This window comes from Myotis daubentonii, chromosome 4 (genome assembly GCF_963259705.1).
Source record: "Myotis daubentonii chromosome 4, mMyoDau2.1, whole genome shotgun sequence".
Classification (NCBI taxonomy): Eukaryota; Metazoa; Chordata; class Mammalia; order Chiroptera; family Vespertilionidae; genus Myotis; species Myotis daubentonii.
Window position 1 is genome coordinate 17,127,177 of NC_081843.1, and position 15,246 is coordinate 17,142,422.

The window sequence follows — 15,246 nt, forward strand, 5'->3', positions numbered from 1 at the left end:
CATTTAATTAATTTAAATGGCCACATGTGACTGGTTGCTATTTCACTGGGAGGATCCAGAGAGTCAGCCTGGGTCCAGGCATGAAGAAGTGGACATCCTAGGACCCTGGCCTCTGCCCCAGGTAGAGTCAGCCTGGGGGGTTGGTTGGACAGCTGGGGCCTCAGGGACTGACTGGGGGTGTCCCTTGGGGTCTGCTCTATTGATGGGGCCGAATATAGCTTTGGGTGCCTATGGCCACCCCTCCACCTGCCTAGCCCTTGGTCTGACTCCAGCTGGATGGGCAGCGTCGTGATGTGAGCTCACCTCTTTCTGTTAGAGCCCAGCTCCAGCACCGTGTCCAACCTCCTTCACTCTCCCAGACCTCTGACTATTACATCACAGCCCTGCCCCTCCTCTGCTGGTTCCCATCTCTATTCCCCACTCCAAGCAGCTTCCAGCGGGCTTGACCCAGGATGGCGGGTTGTTGTCACATCTAATCTGCTAAAAGGCAACAGTGACACATCCCCCTTCCAACCAGGGGGACTCAGAGTCTACAGCTGCCCTGGCCCAGTTCCCCCTAATGAGCTTGGGTACAAAGACTTTGCTTTTGAAGTAACCCCAGGGCACAGGATCAGGGCATGAGGAAGAGCTGGGGGGGAGGGGGGCGTAAATGGGGGGGCGGTGAGAGGTTAGGAGGCTAATCAACCCAGGGTGCAGTGGCAAGCTGGACCCTGCAGTGGGCTGATGGTGGCCCCCAAAAGGTAAGTGCAAGTCCTAACCCCCTGCAAGCTGGGAATGTACCCTTATTTGGAAAAAGGGTCTTTAAGGATCCTTAAGTTAAGGATCTCAAGATGAGATCGTCCTGGATCTAGGGTGGGCCCTGCATCTAATGACAAGTGTCCTTATAAGAGAAAGACAGAGCGGAAGAGAACGGAGGGACCCGGCCTGGCTTGAGATATCTGAGACAAGATGCAGGACCCAATGCAGACACCGAGGAATGACATCTCATGAGAAAAGGGCATCTTACCCTCGAAGGAAGGTTTGAACGAACTGGAAAAGGAGGCAGAAGAGGAGAAGCAGCGAGTCCTTCAGCCGTCAGTTGTGAAAACATATGAAGATATGACTCTGGGATAATTGGAGGATAATGATGACGAACTGAACGAGGAAGATGGACAAGCTATTGACATGTATAGGCAGCAGACTGGCTGAGGGGAGAGCCACCCAACTGAGGAATAAATGTGGAGAAGGTTTGGAGATCCCAGGAAAGGATTATGTTCAGGAAGTTACCAAAGCTGGAGAGGGCTTGGGGGTGACCCTGCACCTTTACAAACAAGGGACTCCCCTCTCCTCCCTGAGACACCGGCTCTTCAGTGGACTTGCCGGGAAGTTCCCTGATGTCAAGTTTATCAAGGCCATTTCAGCAACCTGCACACCCAATCAATTACCCTGACAGGAATCTGCCCACAGTATTTGTTCACGCTGAAGGCGCTAACAAGGCTCAGTTTATGGGACCTCTAGTGTTTGGCGACATGAACCTGACAATAGATGAATTGGAGTGGACATTGTCTGAGTCTGGACCAATCAAGACAGACCTGGAGGAAAACCCTAAGAAGCCAGTTAAAGACGCCTGACTGTCCTCGGGGTGCAGCTCCGTGCCCATAAGCAGGGGCGGCGATTCCGAGGTTGACTGAGGCTGTGCCCAGGTAACGTGCTGAGCTTTCTTGATGTGACAGATCATCTGGATTTTTTCTTTTAAATAAAAAAGTAGAAATGAATCCTTTTGGTTTTTATAATTATGTTTCAAATCTCATAGTTCTCAGGAATAATCGCTGCTGGGAATCTTCTTGAATTTCTTAGAACTCTTTTTAAATTAATAACATTTTCTTAAAAATAAAAACCAGCTGTTGGCATGATGAGAGGGGTGGGGGCAGAGTGAGATCTGAGACACACAGACACATGGAGAAGTGAACAAGGCTGTGCAATCACTGAGCACTGACTGAGGCAGAGTTCGGAGTGATGCGAATTCAGGATGCAGGAGGCCATTGCCAGGGAATGATTGCAGCATCCTGTGATTATATAGAAACCATGGACTTGTAGCCCATAAATGAATGGATTGTATGGTGTGAAAATTATGTTTCAATAAAACAGAGTTATCACTTTCCTACACTGCACCATCTCAAATGCCAGCCCCTCAACAAAGTCCCATGGGAGATGGTCCCCCCTTCCAAGCTGGAACTATTTACCCCTATTTTTTTTATTATTGTGGAAAAGTATACATAACAAAACTTACCATTTCAAGTGCATAGTTCAGTGCATTTAGTATTTCACATTGTTGTGCAACCATCACCATCATCCATCTCCACAACTTTCTTATCTTGCAAAACTGAAACTCCACACCCGTTAAATATTAACTCCCCACTCCCCCTTCTTCCTGCTCCTGGCAACCACCATTCTACTTTCTGTCTCTATGAATTCGACAGCTCTAGGGGCCTCATGTAAATGACAAAATTGCCATATGATAATTGCCCTTTTGTGCCTGGCTTCTTTCACGTAGCATGTCTTCACGCTTCATCTGTGTTGTAGCATCTGTCAGATGTCCTTCCTTTTAAAGGCTGAACAATTTCCATGTTCCCCGAATTTTAAAGGAGAAGCCACTATGGCCACCTTCACTGCAGAGACACTGGATGTGGCGGGGCCAGAATGCACACCCAGGTCACCTGACTCCAGCACCCACCACGCACCACTCTGCAACCCAGCCCCTTCCCAAGCACACGGGACTCCCCTGCACCACCTTACTCTTCTTCCTGGCCCCCTCCCTCCTCATTGGGAGATCCTAGGGCAGAAGTTCTCAACCTGTGGGTCGCGACCGCTTTGGCAGGAACGACCCTTTCACAGGGGTCACCTAAGACCATCCTGCATATCAGATATTTACATTACGATTCATAACAGTAGCAACATTACAGTTATGAAGTAGCCACGAAAATAATTTTATGGTTGGGGCCCAACATGAGGAACTGTATTTAAAGTGCCAGAAGGTTGAGAACCACTGACCTAGGGGCTTAGAGAGACTTTTGCTCACCTTTGGACCCTGACCGCACATGCAGCTCCAGGTGGAATCCAGAGCAGCGAAGCAGCATTTGTGGAAGTGACTTGACTTGGAGGTGGGTTGGGGGTCAAAGTGGGTGGGGCCTGGCTGTGCAGCCCCTTTGGTCAGGCTCCCCCAGACTCTGCCTCTTGCTCAAGCTAAGCCACCTAATGACGAGGACCTCTGCATTGAGTTGTACAAGCTACAGCCTGCACACCTGAACACAGCTGCCTGCCCTGCCATTGACTCTTAAGACCCACCAGGTTCCCAAATCCAAGAGGCCTCTGAGCTCTGCTCTGAGGTGGGGAGGGGTGTGTGTGTGGGTGTGGAGGGTTCCGGCGAAGGAATGCAGAGGCAGCCTGGGACAAATGAGATTGATGCAGAAAGCAGATTGGGGGGCACGGTGGAGGGGGGTGTCCCAAGGGCTGGTGGAAGGAAGATGTGACTGCATAAAGGGACCGAGTTTCCTTTTGGGGTGATGAAAATGTTCTGGAAGTAGATAGTGGTGCTGGTTGCACAACCTTGTGAATGTATTAAAAGCCACTTAATTGTATACTTAAAAATGGTAAATTTTATGTTATGTGCATTTTTTTTAAAATATATTTTATTGATCTTCTACAGAGAAGAAGGGAGAGAGATAGAGAGTTAGAAACATCGACGAGAGAGAAACATCGATCAGCTGCCTCCCGCACACCTCCCACTGGGGATGTGCCCGCAACCCAGGCACATGCCCCTGACCGGAATCTAACCCGGGACCCCTCAGTCCGCAGGCCGACGCTCTATCCACTGAGCCAAACCGGTTTCGGCTGTTATGTGCATTTTAACACAAAACATACCCAACTTTCTTTAGCTTCAGCACTATCCCAGGTCCCGTCTGTATTACAGGAACCAGATCTAGGACCACTTGTGTCCCACAGGGGTCTGGACTCTGGACTCTCTCACTCCACCCGCCTCTTCATGCCACCTGCTCTTGATATCAACTGAGAACATTTCCCTTCAGGACACCTTTCAGGAGCCGCTGTGTTAGTATTGGGCCCAGTGTTTTAGTCAAATAAATGCATCACCAATGGCTAAATTTCCTGCAGGGGAGGTATTCAAAGACATGGGGTGTTTCTGGAGTTTTCAAAACACAACTCACTATGAGGCAGCTTTGGCTTGGTCATTCCCACAGGACAAGTAGTAAACAGAAAGTAGGAAGAGCTTGGAGGGCCTGTCCCTGGGACTGACTTCAACTCACCCCATCCTTCTGGCACCTCCTCAGTCCAGGGCCCAGGATGCCTGGCTATCTTTTCAGCTCAGGCTGGGAAAGCACATCTTAGGTACTTCAGCTCCAGCCCTGAGGGAAGAAGGCTTTGGAGAACCAGAGTCCTGGGTTTGGGTTTCTTACTAGCTGTGTGACTTTGAGGAAGTTACTCAACCTCTCTGTGCTTAGTTTCCTTGTCTTTAAAATGAAGATTAAAATAGTTGTGACCTGAAAAAGTTTTTTTTTTTTAATTAGGTGATAGTCATATAACGTAAAATTAACCATTTCGATGTGTACAATTTGGTGGCATTTAGTGCATTCACAATGCTGTGCAACCAGCACCTCTATGGAGTCCCAAAACATTTTCATCATCACAGCCTTAGAATCCCATCATTACGGCCTTAGAATAATGCCTAGTACAGCAAGTGCCAATGAGTGCTCCATAAATGGCAGGATAATTAGTAGAACAGTGGTCATAACAGGTAACCAGAGGTGGGTGGTGGGATTAAGTTACTTCCCTTGGCCTGCAGGAAGAAGTTAGATTCTCACTCGCCTCTGGGCCCCATTTTCCACCTTGAGTTCTCTATACCCACCCACTGTTGCACCCCTCCCCCCATCCAGGGTCATGCCCTCACCGGTTGGGCTGATGGAGCCAGGAAACCCAGCCCCTCTTCCGCAGTCTCAGGGCCTCTCCTCGGCGCCTTTGGCTCTGCTTGGCCCCCTCCGCTGCTGCTCCCCCAAGCTGTCACCTTCTGTGGCAAAGGAGGCACGTGTGGGTTGGGGCGTCGGGGAAGATTCAGGCAGAGCGAAAAGAGAATGAATGGGCGTGGAAACACGCCCACATCTGGGAGGAGCTCTTATGAGCAGACCGCCCTCACTTAGGAGCGCACCACCTTCTTCCCCAGGGTCGGCTTTTACTCCGAGCATCCTGGGATGCCCGGCATCCAGCAGATCCCCGGGAATCTATATTAACATGCACCCTGCTGCAGGGAGCTGGAAAGTTTGGGGCAGACTACTGCCGCCCCATCCTTCCAGGTGCAAACATCCGTTCTGTGGTTACTTTGTGCAACTTAACGCCTTTCGTGCCATCATTATAGCTTTGTGTTAATGCTCACTACGTACATGCACGGACACTCAGGAAAAGCACGCGAGTTTCCTTGATGAGTCCAGGTACAGCAAAACATCCCAGGACCAGGCTCCCCAAGTCACCTAGGAGCCATGAACTGTCGTTTGCTGCCATCTTGTGGCAGGCATGGGAACTTTGCGCTCCATTTCAACCTTTCATAGCCCTAAACAAGAAAACGTACTGGCCACAGGTCACCAGCAGGATCCTGAATGCCTGGGTCAGACAGAGGAAGATAAATACCATATGATTTCACTCATGTACGGAATCTAAAGAAAAAATAAATGAACAAAACAGACACAGACTCATAGATACAGAGGACAAACTGAGGGCTGCCAGATGGGGGCGGGACTCAGGGAGTTGGGTGAAAAAGGTGAAAGGAATAAGAAGTACAAATTAGTAGTTACAAAATAGTCACGGGGATGTAAAGTACAGCTTAGGGAACATAGTCAATTATACTGTAATAACCATGCATTGTCAGGTGGGTACTAGAATTATCGGGGGAATCACTTCTTAAATTACATAATTGTCTAACCCAGTGGTTCTCAACCTTGGCTGCGCATTAGAATCACCTGGGAATCTTTTTCAAATCCTGATTTCTGGGCCGCATCCTCCGGAAATTCTGTTTCTTTGTTACTAATGTTGTGGCCCCACAGAATTTCCGGAGGACGAGGCCCAGAAATCAGGATTTTAAAAAGATTCCCAGGTGATTCTAATGCGCAGCCAAGGTTGAGAACCACTGGTCTAACCACTATGCTGTACACCTGAAACTAATATAAAGCAATATTGAATGTCAACTGTAATTAAAAGAAGATCCTATGTGCCTGGGGGCGGATAACAAGACAGACATGGTCCCAACCTTGCGAAGCTCACAGCCTCCTAGAAGAGACAATCAATAATCCACAAGTAAGTAAAGTGAATGAATAAATAAAAATATTATAGAATGTGATACAACCTAGGAACAAAGCAGGGGCTGAGTATCAGAGTGAAACCGAGTGTCTGCCTCCCTACACACCCACTCCCTGCCCAGAGCTGTGAGCCACACAAGGGCATGTGCATCTGTCGGACTCCCCCTTGTGAATGGGTAAAGTCACCCAGTGTTGGCACATAGGAGGTGCTCAGTAAATGTCTAATAAATACACGATGGCAACGCTGTTCTCAGCCAGCTTCTTGGCTCCTTCAGGCCAAACAGATGGGGAGAGAAAGAGGGGCTTATGGAAGAGAAGCTGGGTTCCTGGGGGTCCTGGGATGGCTGTAAGGGTTTGGGTGAGGATGAGGGACAACTGTCACCCTCCCACGGAGACGCCAGTCCACCCTGTTTTAAATTGTACCCTCATTCCACTTGTTTCTTGAGCCCCTCCCTTGCTTATATTTTTCACTTTGGCATTTTTCACCAACTCACATACTATGTATTTGCCTTATTTATTTAACATTTGTCTCCCACCGCAGCCCCAATCTCGGAATGTAAACTCTCCGATGGCAAGGATTTTGTCTCTTTTGTACACTGATGACTCTCCAGTGCCTGGAAGTGCCTGACACTTAGTAGGTGCTCTGTAAATGTTTGCAGAGTGAATGAATGATGCATGGGTGGGACTTGGGAGCAGGACCGTGAGGGCACTGAGAGGAGACCAGTGGGAGGAGTGGAGCTCAGAGTCCAAGCAGCAGGTTGATCTAGTTACAGAAGAGGCCAAGTGTAAACTGTACTAGGAGGGGAGGCATTGGGCGGGGCAAGGGTCCCTCGAGGCAAAGCTAGGCTGGGGGTGGAGCCTTGGGGCGCTCTTCCTGGGGTTGGGCCTTTCCCGAGGTTGTGTGCTTTAAGGGAGAAACCGGTAAGGGGGCGCGGCCCAAGCGAGGTATGGCCAATCTGGAGGAAGAGCCGGACTGGGGGCGTGGTCAAACAAGAGAAATAAATGAAAGGAGGGGCTAAGACGGGGGCGGGGCCAGGAAGCGGCTGGACCAATCAGGGATCCGGGTGAATCTGGGAGGGGACGTGGGCAGGACCACCAATGGGCGGGGCCAGTCCAGAGGCGGGGCCGGGCCAGGATCTCTGCTGTCCCGGGTCCTGGACCGCTCCCGCCCGGCAGGTCTCGCTCCCGACCCGCAGGCCCTTCCCGGGCCATCTCGGCCCCAGGGTGCGTAGGGCTGGACTCTCCAGGCTCGGCGACTGTGGTCCGGCCTCGCCCCAGGCACTGCGCTCGGAGCCAGGAGGCTACGAGGTCCCTGGCGGGCTGAGTTCCTCGCTGCCCCGGGCTGTGTCCCCACAGACTGACAGCGACGGTGAGCCGGCCCTTTCGTGCATGCGAGTGTGCATACTTGTGTTTGTCTCCTGCATGTGCGCACCAGTGTGTGTGTGTGGACGTCTGTGTGCACAAGAGGAATTGTGTGTGTGGGTAGAGTTGGGTAGGTGCATGCTCCAGGGAACTGAGTGCGTGTGAAAGTTACGTGCATGTGCAAGGGTGGCCCACGTGGGAGGAGAGTCCTGCACGTGTGTGTATGTGTGTGAGACAGAGACAGTGTGTGCGAAATTTGGTAAAGATTGCGTGTGTCGAGGTATCTTGGAGGAAATGGGAGGGAAGATACAGTGATTCTTGGAGGATGTGGCGAGTTATGGGGTACGTGCGGTGAATTCTGGGAGTGTAAGAATGGCGAATGTGTGTTTCCATGTGAGTGCTAGTGAGGGTGCTTCTGGGGGCCTCCATGCGAAGGGGTAGAGACCAAAGAAAGTTTTGGGGTACTGATTGCTCTTGGAGGGTGAGTGCTGGGGCCTGGCTGAGGATACCTTGGGGATTACATTGCGTCCTTTGCTTTGAGGGCTGGGAGATTTGGGGGTGGGGCTAGAGGGGGTGGGCCTACCTCTCGCATGGTGGAGCAGCGGGTAGGTTCTTGCTTCATGTGGAGGGAGCTGCCACTCAGCAGTCACCTGTCTCCCAGGCTCTGTGCTCACTTCTACCTGAGTGGCTTCTGTTGGCGCTTCCGTGTGAACATGGTGCAGAAGTACCAGTCTCCTGTCCGCATCTACAAGTACCCGTTCGAGCTGGTCATGGCGGTGAGTGACTCCTGATTCTCTGGGTCCTGTGTGGTGGTTGGAGGGTGCACGAGGTCAGCTATGATGGAAGGAAAGAAAACCCCTCAGTCCCTGGATCAGAGGGAATTATTGGTTAACCTGGTGGGTTCAGTTTCTAACCAGTGACCCCTCAGCCTGGCCATCCTACCTTTCCTACAACTTCTGGAATCCTTGCCCACTGACAAAACACAAGGTCTTTCTTTCTTTTCCTTGTTGAAGCTTACATGTCCTCTTGTCTTAAGATTCTCTGACATAAAACAAGGAAATCAGCTAAGTCACTGCTGTCATTTTGTGTAATGATAATAATAGTAATAATAATAAGTGCACTAATGAGGATGATGATGATGGCAGCCATTCACTGAGGGTGTACAGTATGTACAGTAAACACAAAGAATAGATGTAAAGATCAGCTGGTGTGGCTTAGTGGTTGAGTGTCAACCCATGTACCAGTTGCCAGTTTGATTCCTGGTCAGGGCACCTGCCCTGGTTGCAGACTCTATCCCCAGTAGGGAGTGTGTAGGACAGTGGTTCTCAACCTTCCTTTAATACAGTTCCTCATGTTGTGGTGACCCCCAACCATAAAATCATTTTCGTTTCTACTTCATAACTGTAATTTTGCTACTGTTATGAATCGTAATGTAAATATCTGATATGCAGGATGTATTTTCATTGTTACAAATTGAACATAATTAAAGCATAGTGATTAATCACAAAAACAATATGTAATTATATATGTGTTTTCCGATGGTCTTAGGCAACCCCTGTGAAAGGGTCATTCGACCCCCAAAGGGGTCGCGACCCACAGGTTGAGGACCGCTGGTGTAGGAGGTAGCCAATAGATGGTGCTCTCTGTCATTTATGTTTCTCGCTCTCTCTCTCCCTTCCTCTCTCTCTAAAAATTAATAAAAAAACATTAAAAAAGAATATGTGTAAAAACATACATTTAATTCCCAATAGCTCACATTATTCTCATTTTATCTCCACTAAACGGAAGCTTGGACATGTGACAGGACGGCCCCAAGTTCTGTGGCTAGGAAGAGGTAGAGCAGGGAGATCTCCAGAGCCATAATTTTAACCACAACACTCCCCAGGGTCCTCCTTCCATTCACACACCCTCTGTATGTGTCCTGCCTGATCTTAGTCTATGATCCTACCTACAGAGGTATTTATAGTCTCATAAAGGATAAAAAAAATCTTCCATCATGTTGTGCTGTTACGTGTAGATAGTTCCACGTCAGGAAAGAAGCAGGGGGCATACTGACTAGCTGGTGACCTTGGGCAAGTTACTTAGCCTCTCTGAGCCTCCACTCCCCATCAGTAAAATGAGAATTACATAGTTTCCAAATCTGGGCATCCTGCTGAGGAGCAAATGAGTCAATATATGTAAAGCTTTTCATGCAGGATCTGGCACAGATCAGATGCTATTATTGTTTTTGTTAGAGTTATTTTTGTTGCCCATGGCTGTGTGACTTTTCTTCATTTGTAAGAGGGGTGGGACACCAGCGGGTGATGGAGAGATTTGGGGACATGCCGTCAGAAGCCCTGGTCCCTATCACAGCTCCGCAGTGCTCTGGCTGTGTCTTCAGGAAGTCACTGCATTTCTCTGAGCCTTGGTTTCTTCATTTGTGAAACGGGGATGGTTATATGCACCTCATAAGACTGTCATGAGGATTAAAGATGATTAATGTGTGTGTCCGACCCAGTGCAGGGCCTGGTCCATACTAAGCAGACAATAAATGACGGCTAAATAAAAACAATTGTCCTCTGAGGCGCCTGGCAGCTCACATATTCTAAGACTCTAGGACTCATTTGTTCATTCATTCATTTCCTCAATAGAAAAGAGACACTGTCCCCACCCTTCTGGGACAATGCAGCGGCCGGTGGTCCTCTGCCATAGAGCAGAGACAAATAACAATAGCATGGGAAACGAATAATTTTTTATTGCATGGGCTTAGTAATTGTAAATTTAACTTAGCATGTTTAGGAGTCTCAAAAATATTTACAATCACGGCATTTTAAAACAAAGCATGTCTGTAGCACTTAAGACCGTATTAACAAGACAAGTAATGTACCCATGGCACCTTTTCTGGACTATGGTAAGCCTATTTTGCAGGCTTTGTGGTCCATAAATGAAGACAGGTTTTAGTTAACTCCCTAGCGTCCAACGGTCTCTAGGTGTTGATGTACAGACGCTTGTGGGTGCAGTAGGAAACAAAGGTTTTCAGATATTTGTTATCTATGTTTGCTCTAATTTAAGTTATACATATTTTTCTAATGCCACATCACCTTATCTTCCATATAGTTTTTGTCAGTGAAAAGACTCCAAACCGCTGTAACATCCCTGACAAAGCCACTTTGCCAACTGTTTACAAAACATCATTGTCCCCCAAATAGCTGCATAACTCAACATAACTTGTCCGCTGTGTAGGCACAAAAGGGGTTTTCTGCACTTAATGTCCGTCTTTGTTTCTCAGCTAAACACTTGCCCTCAGTTTGGGTCAGATGCCAGGGAAGTTTTGGGTGAACTCAGCTGTTTTCACCACATCCGAGTGACCAGACCAACTGGCCTTTTGGTTTCTCTGTTTAACAAAACTGACTCGAGAATCAAAGCCTCCCTCACTTCTTCAAAGTCTCCAAGTGATGACACACAAAAAAAACTGAAATTGGGCCTGTGGAACTGGTTACAAAATAGCATTGAGGCAGCCCTGGCCGGTGTGGCTCAGTGGGTTGGAGCGACCCAGGTTGAGGGTTTGGTCCCTGGTTGGGGAAGGCAACTGATTGATGTTTCTCTCTCTCTCTTCCTCTTTCCTTTCCCATCTCTCTAAAATAAATTACCATGTCTTAGGTGAGGGTTTAAAAAATAGCACTGAAGCAACCTGTCAACCCCTAGATTAAAATTTTATTTTTTTTTAAATTTTTTTCTTTGATTTCAAAAATTTAACTCAATTCTGTTTCTGATGGGTGGGATTCCAGTGGGGAATTTTGCTTTATTCTCCTCTTCCTCCTCCTCCTCCTCCTCCTCCTCCTCCTCCTCCTCCTCCTCCTCCTCCTTCTTTCCTTTCTTCTTTCTTGATAGCCCTCTCTATTGTTTGGTTCAAAACAATGAGCTTGGCCCTGGCCAGTTTGGCTCAGCGGATAGAGCGTCAGCCTACAGACTGAAGGGTCCTGGGTTCAATTCTGGCTAAGGGCATGAGCCCGGGTTGCGGGCACGGCTCGATCCCCAGTGTGGGGTGTGTGGGAGGCAGCCAATCAACGATTCTCTCTCATCAGTGATGTTTCTATCTCTCTCATCCTCTCTGAAATCAATAAAAATATATTGAAAAACAAAACAACAACAGCCAAAAAAAAAAAAAATGAGCTTGGGTTGTATTGGTAAGCAGAGGAAAGTAATGAAGGCAATGGAGGCAGCTGCCTGATCCAAGGTTGGAGAGGGTCCTTGCTCCCTTTGAATGTGGGTACCAGGAGGTGTGTGCCTGTGGGTCTTTGTGGAGATCCCTGTCATAGAACACAAAGGCCTTGTCTTGGGCTGTGGATAGTGGTCACTTAAGTCCTGAAGGCCACTCTGGTCAGCCCACAGCCTGTCGTGGATGGATTTGGATTTCTGGGCTCTCTACCCAAATGTCTCTGCCAGTTGGGTTCTCGCTCCAGTTTCTCACCTGGAAAATAGAGATACTAAAGGCCTAGCTCTTCAGAGAGTTGAAGTGACGATTCAACGAAGAAATGTGGGCTGTGGCTGGTGTGGCTCAGTTGGTTGAGCATCATCCCATGCACCAAAAGGTTAGGGCACATTCGATCCCCAGTAGGGAGCCTGTAGGAGGTAGCCAATCGATGTTTCGATAGCACATCAATGTTTCTCTCTCTTACTCTCCCTTCCTCTTTCTCTCTAGAATCAATTTTAAAAAAAGATAAAGAAATGTGGGTGCCTGGACAGGGCCTAGTACATTGTTAATGCTTATGAAATATTATTTAGATTTATTACTTTTTAAAAATATATTTTTATTCATTTCAGAGAGGAGGAGAGAGGGGGAGAGAGAGAGAAACAGCAATATGAGAATCATTGATTAGCTGCCTCCAGCATACCCTCTCCCTCTGGGGATTGAGCCTGCAACCCAGGCATGTGCCCTGACCAGGAATCAAACTGTGACTTCCTGGTTCATAGGTTGATGCTCAAACACTGAGCCACACTGGCAGGGCAGATTTATTATTATTATTTATTGTTGCAACAGCTTTATTAAGCTATAACTCACATATTGTACCATTCACCCATTTAAAGGGTAAAAGTTAGTGGTTTTTAGTATTCATAGAGTTGTACAACCATCACCACTGTCAATTTTTTTAAACATATTTTTATTGATTTCAAAGAGGAAGGGACAGGGAGAGAGAGATAGAAACATCAATGATGAGAAAGAATCATTGATTGGCTGCCTCCTTCACACCCCCTATTGGGGATCAAGCCTGCAACCCAGGTATGTGCCCTTGACTGAAATTGAACCCGGGACCCTTCAGTCCTCAGGCTGATGCTCTATCCACTGAGCCAAATCGGCTAGGGCACCACCGTCAATTTTAGAACATTTTCATCATCCCTCCCCCACAAAAAAATACCCCTGTACTCTTTTTAAAAAAATGTTTTCATTTATTTTAGAGGAAGGAAGGGAGAGAGATAGAAACAGTGAAGAGAGATTGGCTGCCTCTTGCGTGCCCCCCACTGAGGATTAAGCCTGCAACTGGGACAAGTGTCCTGACTGGGAATTGAACTGGTGACCTCTTGGTGTATGGAACAATGCTCAATCCACTGAGCCACACCAGTTGGGTGGAAACCTGTACTCTTTAGTCATCATCCCATAATCTACCCCATTCTGCCCAGCCCTAGATAACTACTAATCCACTTTCTGTCTCTATAAATTTGCCTTTTTGGACATTTCATATAAATGGAATCATAAAATATGTGGTCTTTTGTGACTGGCACACTATTTTCAAGGTTCATCCGCATTGCAGTGTGACTGAGAACTTTATTCCTTTTTATGGCTGAATAATATTCCATTGTATGGATGGATACATTTGTTTATCCATTCATCAGTTGATGGACTTTATTTTTTTTAATATATTTTATTGATTTTTTGCAGAGAGGAAGGGAGAGGGAGAGAGAGTTAGAAACATTGATTCAGCTGCCTCCTGCACACTCCCTACTGGGCATGTGCTCACAACCAAGGTACATGCCCTTGACTGGAATTGAACCTGGGACACTTCAGTCTGCAGGACAACACTGCATCCGCTGGGCCAAACCAGTCAGGGCTATCTTGATGGACTTTAGATTGTTTCCAATTTGGGGCTACCAAGAATAACATTGCTATAAACATTTATGTACAAGTTTTTGTGTGAACATATTTCTCCCAAAGAAATACCTGGTGTGAATGGTGGTGGTGATTTGGTGGGTTTGGGAAGATTCAATTTAAAATTTTTTTTAACAGACCCGCACACAGTGCTTCCTAGGTCCCAGGAACTGTTCTGAGCCCTTTCAAATATTAATTCATGTACTTCTCAGAACCACCCCATCAGATAGGTTTGGTGGGTAGCCCATGCTACAGATGAGGAAACTGAGGCACAGAAGGGATGAATGAATTACCCGAAGTCACAAAGGAAACATGAGGGGATTTAAACACTTGCCCTCAGTTTGGGCCAGGTGCCAGGAAAAGTTTTGGATGAACTCAGCTGTTTTTACCACATCCGAGTGACCAGACAAATTTATATTCCCAACCATGAGCTCTGCCATTTCTCAAAGCTGAGGATCTGAAGTTATGTTTCGATATCACATCGACATTTCTCTCTCCTACTCTCTGGATCACCTCTGTGATGGAGCAGTTACCATCAAGACTGTGTCCAGAATGCCTGCACCCCATCAGGACCCTGCAAAGGGGGTACAGCTACCCCCCTCCCCATAGACCGTGGCCTCTGGGGGGCAGCTGATGCCTGCATAGCCTGAGAGCGTTTACTGGGCCCTCTGTGCCCCCAGCCCTTTAAGCAGCTGAGAGGCAGGTATTATACAGCAGCCTTGGCAGCAGCAGCAGAGGAGGCCGAGGCTTAGGGAGGTTAAGGAGCCTGTCCCTTAGGCAGTGTCCTTTGCTAGAGCTGGGTAGCAAAGTGCTACAACTGGATAGCGCAGAACAACAGGAAGTCAGTGTCTCATAGTCCTAGAGGCCAGAAGTCTAAGCTCGAGGTGCCAGCAGGGCCATGCTCACTCTGAAGGTGCCAGGAAGGTTTCTCTCCTAGCTTCTGGTAGTTTCTTGGCCGTGGCAGCATAACTCCCATCTTCACGTGGCGTATTCCCTGTGGTTGTGTGCACCTCTGTGTCCAAATTTCCCCTTTTATAAGTCATATTGGATCTATAAGGAATGACCTAATTTTAACTCGATTACCTCTGTTAAAGACTCTATTTCCAAATAAGGTCACATTCTGAGGTATTTGGGGGGACTTCTTTTTTTTGGGGGGGTGGGCACAATTCAGCCCATAACTCTTAGTAAATGGCAGAGATTTGAACTTAGGGCAGCAGTTCTCAACCTGTGGGTTGCGACCCCTTTGGGGATTGAACGACCCTTTCACAGGGGTCGCTTAAATACATCCTGCATATCAGATAATTACGTTACGATTCATAACAGTAGCAAAATTACAGTTATGAAGTAGCATCGAAAATAATTTTATGGTTGGGGGTCACCACAACATGAGGAACTGTATTAAAGGGTCGCGGCATTAGGAAG

The 15,246-nt window shown here is 47.8% G+C and overlaps 1 protein-coding gene and 1 pseudogene across 1 annotated transcript in view; both read left to right on the plus strand.

Annotated features, from left to right (window-relative positions):
- Positions 1-948: 948 nt before the first annotated feature.
- On the plus strand, positions 949-1,698 carry LOC132232339 (phosducin-like protein 3; annotated as a pseudogene).
- Positions 1,699-7,491: 5,793 nt separating this feature from the next.
- The window catches only part of SEC14L5 (SEC14 like lipid binding 5), a 44,019-nt gene continuing 36,264 nt past the window's right edge, over positions 7,492-15,246 (plus strand). The window contains exons 1-2 of the mRNA XM_059693091.1: positions 7,492-7,707; positions 8,362-8,476. Of these exons, the coding sequence (XP_059549074.1) occupies positions 8,414-8,476 (63 nt within the window). The 5' untranslated portion in view covers positions 7,492-7,707; positions 8,362-8,413. The remainder of the gene's footprint in view (positions 7,708-8,361; positions 8,477-15,246) is intronic.